General features: G+C 46.2%; 1 protein-coding gene across 1 annotated transcript in view; it reads right to left on the bottom strand.

The window, feature by feature from the left end:
• The window catches only part of BOD1L1 (biorientation of chromosomes in cell division 1 like 1), a 45897-nt gene extending 35327 nt beyond the window's left edge, over positions 1 to 10570 (bottom strand). Inside the window, exons 1-6 of the mRNA XM_018573701.1 lie at positions 10390 to 10570; positions 6066 to 6190; positions 4286 to 4476; positions 2672 to 3292; positions 1171 to 1323; positions 604 to 770 (exon numbers count right to left, since the gene is read on the bottom strand). Of these exons, the coding sequence (XP_018429203.1) occupies positions 604 to 770; positions 1171 to 1323; positions 2672 to 3292; positions 4286 to 4476; positions 6066 to 6190; positions 10390 to 10506 (1374 nt within the window). The 5' untranslated portion in view covers positions 10507 to 10570. The remainder of the gene's footprint in view (positions 1 to 603; positions 771 to 1170; positions 1324 to 2671; positions 3293 to 4285; positions 4477 to 6065; positions 6191 to 10389) is intronic.
• Between the last annotated feature and the right edge of the window lie 209 nt (positions 10571 to 10779).

Below are 10779 nucleotides of genomic sequence, written 5' to 3'. Positions count from 1 at the left end.
CCTTCTGCCATCAGTCTAGTTTATAGAAGGAAAGCGGTGGAGGGAGGCGGAGCTTGGCTTGCAGCATGCTGGGAACATGCACATGGGTGTCATCTCTGCTGACCTCCAGCTAAGGAGATGCACGCAAACGGACAAGGGGGGAGATCGCTTAGGGGGACCAGCTGAGGGTAAGGAGGAAATTAACTTTAAAGAAGACCAAAATCATGTGGGTCTCCTTATCATTACAAAAAAAAACCCCTAACTTTTCTAAAAGATGCATGTGGGCTCCAATTACTAACCACCTTCTGAAGTTGCCAATTGTCTGGCTACAACACTGGCCCATTGGATTAACTAATGTTAGAACCACTGACCAGGAACAAATATGGAAATCGGTAAAGTCAGAGTAAATCCAGGTAAAAAAAGTAAATATGACAGTCAAGAAACTTGCATTGCAGAAGAGAAGCGATGGCAGCCCCAAGTTTCTCTCAGGAAAGGTTTCCTTTACTCCATTGCTGGCAACTTTGTGTAGTTCAATCACACTTAAGGTGTTACCAATTACCATAACTGACCTCCCTTACTGGCATTAGAAAATAAATGTGCATGTTAGAAGAAGCACAAGCTTACCACAGACTGTCTGCGCTGCTCCACGGTCAGCTCATCATCAGAGTCACTGTAATACTTTGAATACAGGTACGGTTTGTGCACATAGGCTTGCCGAGTGCCCTTTGCTTTTGTTTCACTCGGTTCACCAGCTGATTTAGCTTTGGTTTCTGTGCTGACTTTGTCTTCATCTGAAGTAAAAGAAGGGGATTAGAATGGGAAACACCAACCATAGGAAATCACAAAAATGAGGAAAGTATTTTTTCCCTTGTAATATCAATAAACCATTTTTTATAATCCAAAAAGAGTAAAAGAGCTGACAAAGAAAGCACATTTTTTTGCATCAAAGATGCAGAGTTAGTGCTTGTTCACACCAGATGTGCCATGGTGTGCAGAAAAATGCAGCTCAATATCATTGCGTGAACAAGCCCTAACACTATTCTCTGCTATATTCATACTCCATTAGACATAATTACAAGTTACCAATGAACAGGAAGCATTTCAAAGTAGAATCTATACCTTACGCTTAAAATGGAAAAACAGAATTAGGCTGATATTCTTACCAGAATAGAGAATCAGCTTTGAACCTACCATCAGATGTAATTTCACCCTCTTCTGTACTATCAGACACAGGCTCCTCTTCCTCTTCACTATCTTCTTCGAACGAGGACAAATCACTGGTGTGGACTGAACTAACGGTCACATCTGACATAGCATCCAGGTCTGAATCAATAGACGGGCATTCTACAGCAAGAAAAGAAAAACACTAATTGGTCCTGAAGGACATCATTCCTTAACATACAAAATAGACTTTTTCTTTGGAGGTATTTGACGGTAAGCAGGGGTGGATCAATCTATACAGGACTTGACTTTTTTTAAAGACACCCTGGCTCTTGCAATGAGTCCAGCCTTTTTGTCAAGATTCTGACATAAAATTAGGAGTTCTGAATAGACATGGGGCTGGTTTGTGAAACTTCAAAAAGCAGAAGTACCCCCCCACAGCCAATCAAGTACCTGCAATTCAACAAACCTACACACAATCAGTGCAAAGATATTATGCACTTCTATATCAACATGGAGGTTTGTTTAGAATTTGCTAGATTGATAACTGCATTATTTAGCATTTCTGCAGCCCAATTGTCTGTCCCTTGTCCTATTCTGTGTCTTCCCAATTCTGATTCCAGAACAATAGAGCCCTGCCCTAACCTAATCATAGGAGTATGAAGTCTCCATTTACTCTGTGTGGATATACAATTATTCAAAACCTAACTGCACCAGACCAGTTTCAATGCGTCTCACCAATAAGCTCATCTCTGAAGCAAGTCCTATTTTCTACTCTAAGCCCCCATTTACTCATCTGTAGGTCGCCCGTTCACCTTTTACTTTGCTCTTTTCTGCCAGGAGAGAATCTTCTTTAACAAATACTGGCTTCAAGATCAAGATCCACTTATTTCAAGGTTGGAGGCAGGAGAGACTGGGGGACGCTCCATGTCATGCAAGATTAGAGAAGACTGCCAAAAAGACCAGTCATCCAGCACACATATAGCCAGATAGGGTGACCAGTCTCCTAAAACAGGAAATGCTGCCACAAGCACAGTTAAGACCATTTCCTAAAGTGATAGGGAGTAAAAAAAAAAAGCCAAAGGCATCTTAAAGAGGAACTTTTTCCACCAATTTAAGGTCTCCCAAAACAGTTAATTTTAAGGCATGGCAACTATCAAGGTTGTCAGTGTGCTTATCTCAGCTCTCAACCGAACTTCCAAGCTCTCAAATGGCTGGTGTTATAGCCGATGACATGTGCAGCACCATGGCAACTGCAACCCAAATAGATGGTAAGATTTCACCTTCCTTGTCTGTAAGGAATAGGAGGGTGTAGTTCTGCTTTGAAGAAGTTGCCCTACAGTAAAGCTGGGGCAGTTTCTGTTTTGTTTTTTTTCGCCCGGAGGTTTAAAGCATTTTAGAAAACTGTAGAACATTTAGGTCTCCAAGTTAATTACTGAACAGTTATTAAACCTTTACATATGTTTGTCTTAGCTGAGCTTTCGTGCTAATAAATTACCGAATAATAAAGTGTGGAACTTTAGTCACATACCTTCTTTTACAGGTTCAACAGGCTTCTGCTTACTGCTGCTCTTTTCAGCGTTGTGTTTTACAGATTCTGCGTCACTGTCTTTTTCCTTCACGGATTTTTCCTCCTTCTGCCTTGTGGCCTCATCAGTCTTTCTTACATGTTCATTCTTCTTCTCAGTCTTTATTTCTTTCTTTTCATCTTTCTTTTCTACTTTTTCAAGGGTCTCATTTTTTCTCTCTGCTTTCTCAGCTGCTTTAGGCCATTGCTCGTCAAAGTCATTCACACTGTCTTTGCTTTGAGTGCAGGCAACCATTTCACTGACGTAGTTTTTTATGTCTTCCACAGGAGGTAAAATGTCATTTGTATCTTCCTGCTTCACAGCCTGTTCAACACTTTCACTGGGAATTTCAGGGACAGGTTTTTCATTATCCTGTATATCTTCTGATGGGCGGTCTTTTTCTAATGAGGCATCTATACTCTGCTGTGTCAGTCTTCTGGACACCTTTTCAAAGTTTTTATGGTTTGAGTTTTCTGTTAAGGCACGGGCAGCTGTAGCTTCTTGATTTAAGGAACTTATGGTTTCCAAAATAGACATGGCATCATTAGCTACACTCGTGCTAGGTCCAACTGCAGAGACGGAACCTTTTGGAAAAATGGCACAGAAGAAACATCCGTCACAATACTTCAATGGATACCACTTCTCAAACTTAAAACTCTATATGCATTGAAAACTATTCTTAGATTTCACAACTTCCCCTCCGCACTCCAATACAGGAATTTTGACTCACCTGTAAATTACTTATCCGTCCAGTACAGGACTTAAAGTCAGACCATGTGTTGTATGCAGCTACCTTCAGGTGATCAGACATTGGCAAAAGAGTTGTTGTTAGGAAAGCCCATATAACGCCTCCCAACAGCAGCCTGCCTCGGTTTTTTTTAGCAAGCTATAAGGCATAATCAAAAACAGAGAGGGCAGACATGTGTCCTGTACTGTACTGTACTGCAGGATAATGAATTTACAAGAAAGTCAAAATTCTTACAATAGAGGACTGGAAGCCTTAACCACACAAATCCAAAACCAATACAACTGAGGGATGAGTAACACAGATGTCAACATGCCCACAGAACAAAAAGGTCAAGCGTTATGGTGCTATACAACCTTCAGTGCTATGTAGCGAAGTTTCTAAGTGTCAGGACACTTATTGGGTGGCAGGCGATGGGTCAGCCCAGCACCTACCGTGTTTCCCCGAAAGTAAGACCTACCCCGAAAATAAGACCTAGTGCTATCTTCGGGGATTTCTGTAATATAAGACCTACCACGAAAATAAGACCTAGTTCGGGGTAGGTCTTATATTACAGACATCCCTGAAGATAGCGCTAGGTCTTACCTTTGGGGTAGCTGCACATGTAACTAGTTTTTACATGTGAAGACGGCCGCAGCTCCCTCCCGCCCCCTCGCCCACCCACCTACCCGCGCGCTAACCTATCTGTTGCTCTCTGGATGGCATCAGAGCGGAGAGGCAGCTCCCTCCCGCCCCCCTGCCAGACACGCCCCCCCGGCCGCCCCCGTGCTTCTCCTAGGGAGGCTCATGAGCTAACCAAGGCTGATTTAAGCTTATGAGAAATAAAAAGTACCAGTGTTAGAAATGGAAGATTCAAACTTCTCCTCAATCTGCTCATGATTTGCATTGGCATCCTCCTTGTTGTGTAGTGTACCCAAAAAATCTTGTACAACCTTTTCCACTTGAGGTCTAAATGTGTGGTTTATCTTTGGATCCACCACTTGGGATATTATGCGGTCAATCCCTGCTTCAAGCATTCCTGACCTGAAGAAAAAACAAAAACAAAAAACAACCACATGTTTTGTATGTTAAAATGCAACAGAACAATGTTTCCAAATGACTAATGTAACTGGGCAATTATCTGAACTGGCTTCAACCATTTGGCAGTATGAATGCCGGTGCATTCACTCTAACATAGGTGTTACAAGATGGCAGGTTGCTGCACAATTTACAACAAAATGGTAAAAACAGGGTAAGTCATGATGACCACAGCTTCACATGCATATCAAGAAGGAAAAATAAAAAATTAACAATGACTGAAGCAATGAAACTTTGTAATAATTGCCCATAGTTACACTGAACTTGCCATTCCAGTAAGTATTTAGAGCCCCATCACATCTGTGTGAGAAAAGCACTTATTTGGTGAGTCGATGTCCAATGCCTATTTGTCCACGGGCCAAAGTATACAACCGCTTATTTTATCCAGCACACCTCAAGCCAGTGTATGTTATGTTTTTGTGTATATATATATATATATATATACACACACACACACACATACACACACACACACAGTTGTGCTCATAATTTTACATACCCTGGCAGAATTTATGATTTGGTGGCCATTTTTCAGAGAATATGAATGATAACACGAAAACCTGTCACTCATGGGTAGTGTTTGGCTGAAGCCATTTATTATCAAATCAACTGTGTTTACTCTTTTCCAAATCATAATGACAAAAGAAACTACCCAAATGACCCTGATCAAAAGTTTACATAACCTGTCTAAACAACCTCCATCATTCACCAAATCACATACTGTCCTCTGGCCCCCTTCTTACAGCCATTAGCTTTCTCTGCAATCAATCATTTTGTTCCTGAGCTTTATGTGAAAGAATACATTCCCAGCATTCCTGTAGATGTGTCATCAGTCAGAGGCAACCAATAAGCTCAGTGCACAGCTAAAATCTGCAGCACCCAGTAACCAGCAAGGAGAAGCAGGAACAACTAAAGGGACTCCGGGAATGTGTTTTTTAATAATTATTTTGCAAAAAGAACAAAAGCATCAGGTCAGGATCACTTTAAGCTATTATACTGACAATCAGTCCTGGAGGAAATGCACATAGTGGGCAGAGGCATTGCATATGAAGGTTTGGTGACTTAAACATTCCAGAAGTGAAGTCTTGCAGTACTATAACTAGGTATTTGTTTTACTTCCTACAGCGATTTAGAAGCTTTGAGCTGTGACTACTTTACAACATACACAGGGACCATGGGGAACAAAAGGAGCCACCCCCCAGAAGGAAGGACAGTGTCAGCACCAATTCAGAGATGATTTGAGGATCTACAGCCGAGTGATACACAAATAAGATACATTTTTGTTAATAGTGAAGGTACTTGAATGCATTTTTAAGGTTTAACTCCTGAGTTTAGTGTCACTTTAATGGGGAAAAGGGGTGTCTACGCAGGCATGCTGCATCTCAACTGAAGAAGAATTCATTCAGCAGTCAGGCTATTATCTATGATCAATGGTCACCCATAATTTACTGAAATGCAGAACAATGGAAGGAAATGAGCTACAAGATGAAAGAAAGAGGCAGAATATCTAATTTTCTGTAGAAGATGTGACTCACTTGAGCACCTGCTGCCTGATGTTATTCCTTAGCTGATTCTTGTTCAGATGAGGGCTCCAAGTGTGATTTGCCAAGTGGCTGGATACAAAGTTGTCAACTCGTTGTCTCAAATTTTGGTATGCAGGCTACAAGACAGAGAAAGCAAGAAGAGGATAAAGCACTAATCATAGCAAGTGACAAAACACGATGACATCTAGTGGATTTAGTTGTCAGACATAACAACTGGCTTAATTACTGCAGCAAATGTATTTGCATACTGGTCTGCAGTCACCAACTAATTCTGCGACATTAAACAAAAGTTAAAATTAAAAACGGGAATTTCAGGGATGCAGGCACCTCCTTACTGAAGGGACCAACCTCCAAGACCCCTTTCACATGGGCAGTGTCTGTTTCGATCAGCAGGGAATTTGTGCATGAATCCCCAGCTGATGGGAGCAGTATGTAATGTATGTCACTTGTGACATCGGTGTCTGTTCAATTTTCTCTTCTGTCTAGCAATGAAGGAAAAAAACTGAAGTAACCGGACCATTGTGAGGTTTATGGGGAGCCGGATGTAAGCGGACATGCATGTGTCTGTGTATTGGGGCTACGCTGGAAGAGACGGCCAATGTATTTGGTGTGAATCAGCCCTTAAAGTGACATTAAAGGCAAATCCCCCCATGCTAGTGTAAGGACTTACCTTAAGTGATGCCTCTTGATCCGATCATCATCTTTCCAGGAGTCCCTCCAGCGCTGGTGCCGGTCTCCGATCCAACGCAGACTTCTCTCTCTCTTCCTGGCACTTCCTGTCCCACGGAGTCTGTGCGGGTGCGAACTGCTTGTATTGACTTACCTTGCATCTCTCCTCGCTTCTCAGCCAAAGATCTGTGCTGCGCATGCGGCCACCCCATGATTCTTTGCAGTCGCCCGAGACTCTTCTGATGTTCAGACGGGAGAGCGTGGCGGAGACACAGGTAAGTTTTAACCCTTCTTTAAAAATGTTTTTACATATATCAACTGCTTGCTAGCAGTAGTTATATGCAAAAAGATACGAGGCTTTAATTATCCTTTAAAAGCAAAATGCTACTGCACTTCCCCGGAATATAAAAAGGGTTTACTTTTGCCAACATAATCCCACAAAATGTAAAGACACAACAAAGCTACACATAGTGGGTTTAGCAGTCTTAAGCTATGCATATAAAGGGATGTGCATTTAACATTTCACCAGAGTATACAACATTGTTATTTATTAGACAGGGAACAGAAAGGCAACCAGAGTTTACAGAAAACCATTTTGGTCTCCTGCATGGTAGCCGTGGAAGAAAAGGTTGTGTCACTGTTTAGAGATAACAAATCTCTGTGTACACTACAAGATGGCTCTGCGTAAACATATGTACCGTATATATGAATGGATACAAGTTTTCTCATGTATTTGTTTTCAGGATGTGGTCTTCATCCTTCATTACCATTATTTTAATGGTTTAACAAACTGCATGAGTTTGGCTGCCGCAGGCTAGCACCTCTCCAAACAAACATTTAGTCACCCACTACAAATACACATTAATATTGTTCACAACATCCAGACAGACAGCAAGGTCACACCTGAAAGCATGCTTTGCAAATACCAGACCATGGAAAACAGAACAATGCTTCCACACAAACAGGACAACCAGCTCCCAGTCTTCTTTCATTACACACCAATGATCAAACCAATGTCCTCCCTACAATCAGAATCCAGGAGGCCGCATACATAGAACCTTACTGCAGGAGTGTACAAATTAATGTCTGTCCAATCCAGGAGCCAGCTCCACTGATAACTACAGAAAACCTCAACAGTTGCCACCAGCTGACATTTTAGGAAGCAGTGGTGACCTGGCTCCTGGGATTTGTCCAGCTCTAGCTTCCTGTACTGTACCAATATTTCTCTATGCCCCGCAGAACATTATTTCCACAGATCCCACCCTAACTGTACAAATCACCTACATGTGACTAGACCAGTGCTCACATAAAAACACTTTACTATCCAAACCAATAACAGCCAAAAATTAAAAACAACCTAAAAGAGAACTATGGGGAAACCTTTTTTTCCCCTATACTTCTCTTTAGGGTCATGGGTACTAACGTCCGCCACTGACCCAAAGCTCAGCATATAGCAGGCTACTGCCCACTATTTGCTGAGAGCAACACAGCCTGGGTGGATTCTGGCAATACTGTTGAGATCCACCCCGCTGGCTGATTAACAGCAGGCCCCACATATTTAGAGGCAGAGCCAGCTACGTCCGCCCCATCCCTCCAGTCAGCGCTGGAGGATTGGAGAGGGAAGCAGGGAGTCAGGGTGATCGCTCACTTCCCGATTAACTGAGCCGACCTGTGACAGTTTTAATGTCACACGTCGACTAACTATGGGGATGAGTGTAATTCACTCACCTCAGTTCTCCTTTAATGCACAACAGCATAGCGATCTACTCTCTCACAAATGCCACACAACCAAATCTTCCTTACTGAACACCAGGAAACAAGCATGGGACCATTTTAAAAATGTTTGTGTATTTCCTATTAGTGGAAACAGCAGGTCCCCTGGTTAGCTTCAGTTAAACACTAAGTACATCTGTTGTAACAATGTTTCATGTTACACCCATATTCAGGGTGTAATACGAAACATGCATCTCCGCTACTAACCCTCCATCCCCGTACCTCCGCCCCCTCATTCTCCATCCCCTGTACCTCCGCTCCATCTGGTGATCACATACCTCCACCCTCTGTACCTCAATGCCCCACCCCTCATCTTCCATCCTCCGTAGCCTTGCTCCGCTCACCGTCCCCCGTAGCCTTGCTCCGCTCCCCGTAGCATTGCTCCGCTCCCCCCGTAGCCCTGCTCCGCTCACCGTCCTCCGTAGCCTTGCTCCGCTCCCCATCCTCCGTAGCCTCGCTCCGCTCCCCATCCTCCGTCGTCTCGCTCCGCTCCCCATCCTCCGTCGTCTCGCTCCGCTCCCCATCCTCCGTCGTCTCGCTCCGCTCCCCATCCTCCGTCGTCTCGCTCCGCTCCCCATCCTCCGTCGTCTCGCTCCGCTCCCCATCCTCCGTCGTCTCGCTCCGCTCCCCATCCTCCGTCGTCTCGCTCCGCTCCCCATCCTCCGTCGTCTCGCTCCGCTCCCCATCCTCCGTCGTCTCGCTCCGCTCCCCATCCTCCGTCGTCTCGCTCCGCTCCCCATCCTCCGTCGTCTCGCTCCGCTCCCCATCCTCCGTCGTCTCGCTCCGCTCCCCATCCTCCGTCGTCTCGCTCCGCTCCCCATCCTCCGTCGTCTCGCTCCGCTCCCCATCCTCCGTCGTCTCGCTCCGCTCCCCATCCTCCGTCGTCTCGCTCCGCTCCCCATCCTCCGTCGTCTCGCTCCGCTCCCCATCCTCCGTCGTCTCGCTCCGCTCCCCATCCTCCGTCGTCTCGCTCCGCTCCCCATCCTCCGTCGTCTCGCTCCGCTCCCCATCCTCCGTCGTCTCGCTCCGCTCCCCATCCTCCGTCGTCTCGCTCCGCTCCCCATCCTCCGTCGTCTCGCTCCGCTCCCCATCCTCCGTCGTCTCGCTCCGCTCCCCATCCTCCGTCGTCTCGCTCCGCTCCCCATCCTCCGTCGTCTCGCTCCGCTCCCCATCCTCCGTCGTCTCGCTCCGCTCCCCATCCTCCGTCGTCTCGCTCCGCTCCCCATCCTCCGTCGTCTCGCTCCGCTCCCCATCCTCCGTCGTCTCGCTCCGCTCCCCATCCTCCGTCGTCTCGCTCCGCTCCCCATCCTCCGTCGTCTCGCTCCGCTCCCCATCCTCCGTCGTCTCGCTCCGCTCCCCATCCTCCGTAGTCTTGCTCCGCTCCCCATCCTCCGTCCCCTGTAGTCTTGCTCCGTGCCCTACCTCCGCTCTTTATCCCCCATCCCTGTGCTTCTGCTCCTCATCCTTCATACCTACTCACCTCAGCCTCCATTTGCATTACATCTGCTCTTTATTCCCCCCCAGGGTTTTGCTCCTCATCCTTCATACCTTTCAATCCCTGTACCTCCACTCTTCATCATCCATACAGAGGAAAGCACACATTGCCAGAAGCATTAGGGTCTGACCTGTGGCTGAAGCCATGACTGGCATACTGCTGACACTCAGATGTGGGGTTACTGGGAAGTTCAACAGAAGAATTTACCAAGAAGCCAAAACACACACATGGAGTCCTGCGTTATCCTCTCCCCCATATAGTAACAGGCTAGTCCAGGGACAGGTTCTCCTAGTGCCGGCCCCCTCACTGCAGCCTCCACAAAGACAAGCAGTCAGTGCCCTCTCACACTGCTCCCGTGTGTCTCCCCACAGCCCTCACCTTGGTGTCCACATCAGCCAGACAGTCGCGGCGGAACTGGTCAAACAGGCCCTGACTCTTCAGGTGATTGACGATCAGCGACACCAGCTTGGGGTCCCCGGGCGGCAGGTTGGCCATACTGTGCAGCGAGATGCCCTGGGATCATCACCCAAAACAAACGCAACCGCTACACCCGACACCTGACCCGGAAACACTGGGGGATTGTGGGAGAGAACTGGGCCAGGCAAGCGCGGCCGTGAGCCGTGCTGAGAAGTAGAGTGTCTGGTGAGGAGCGCCCTCTGCAGGTACAGCTGGTAATACCATGTATGGACGGGGAGGGGAGGGGCGGGGCCGGCTGAAGATATAAATTAAATGGGAGCTCCTGCCAGGCCGTCACATGACACTCAGCAC

This window comes from Nanorana parkeri, unplaced genomic scaffold, assembly GCF_000935625.1.
Source record: "Nanorana parkeri isolate BGI_ZX_2015 unplaced genomic scaffold, ASM93562v1 scaffold2495, whole genome shotgun sequence".
Taxonomy (NCBI): domain Eukaryota; kingdom Metazoa; phylum Chordata; class Amphibia; order Anura; family Dicroglossidae; genus Nanorana; species Nanorana parkeri.
Note: the sequence above shows the minus strand (reverse complement) of the source record. Positions and strands in the feature narration are given on the sequence as shown.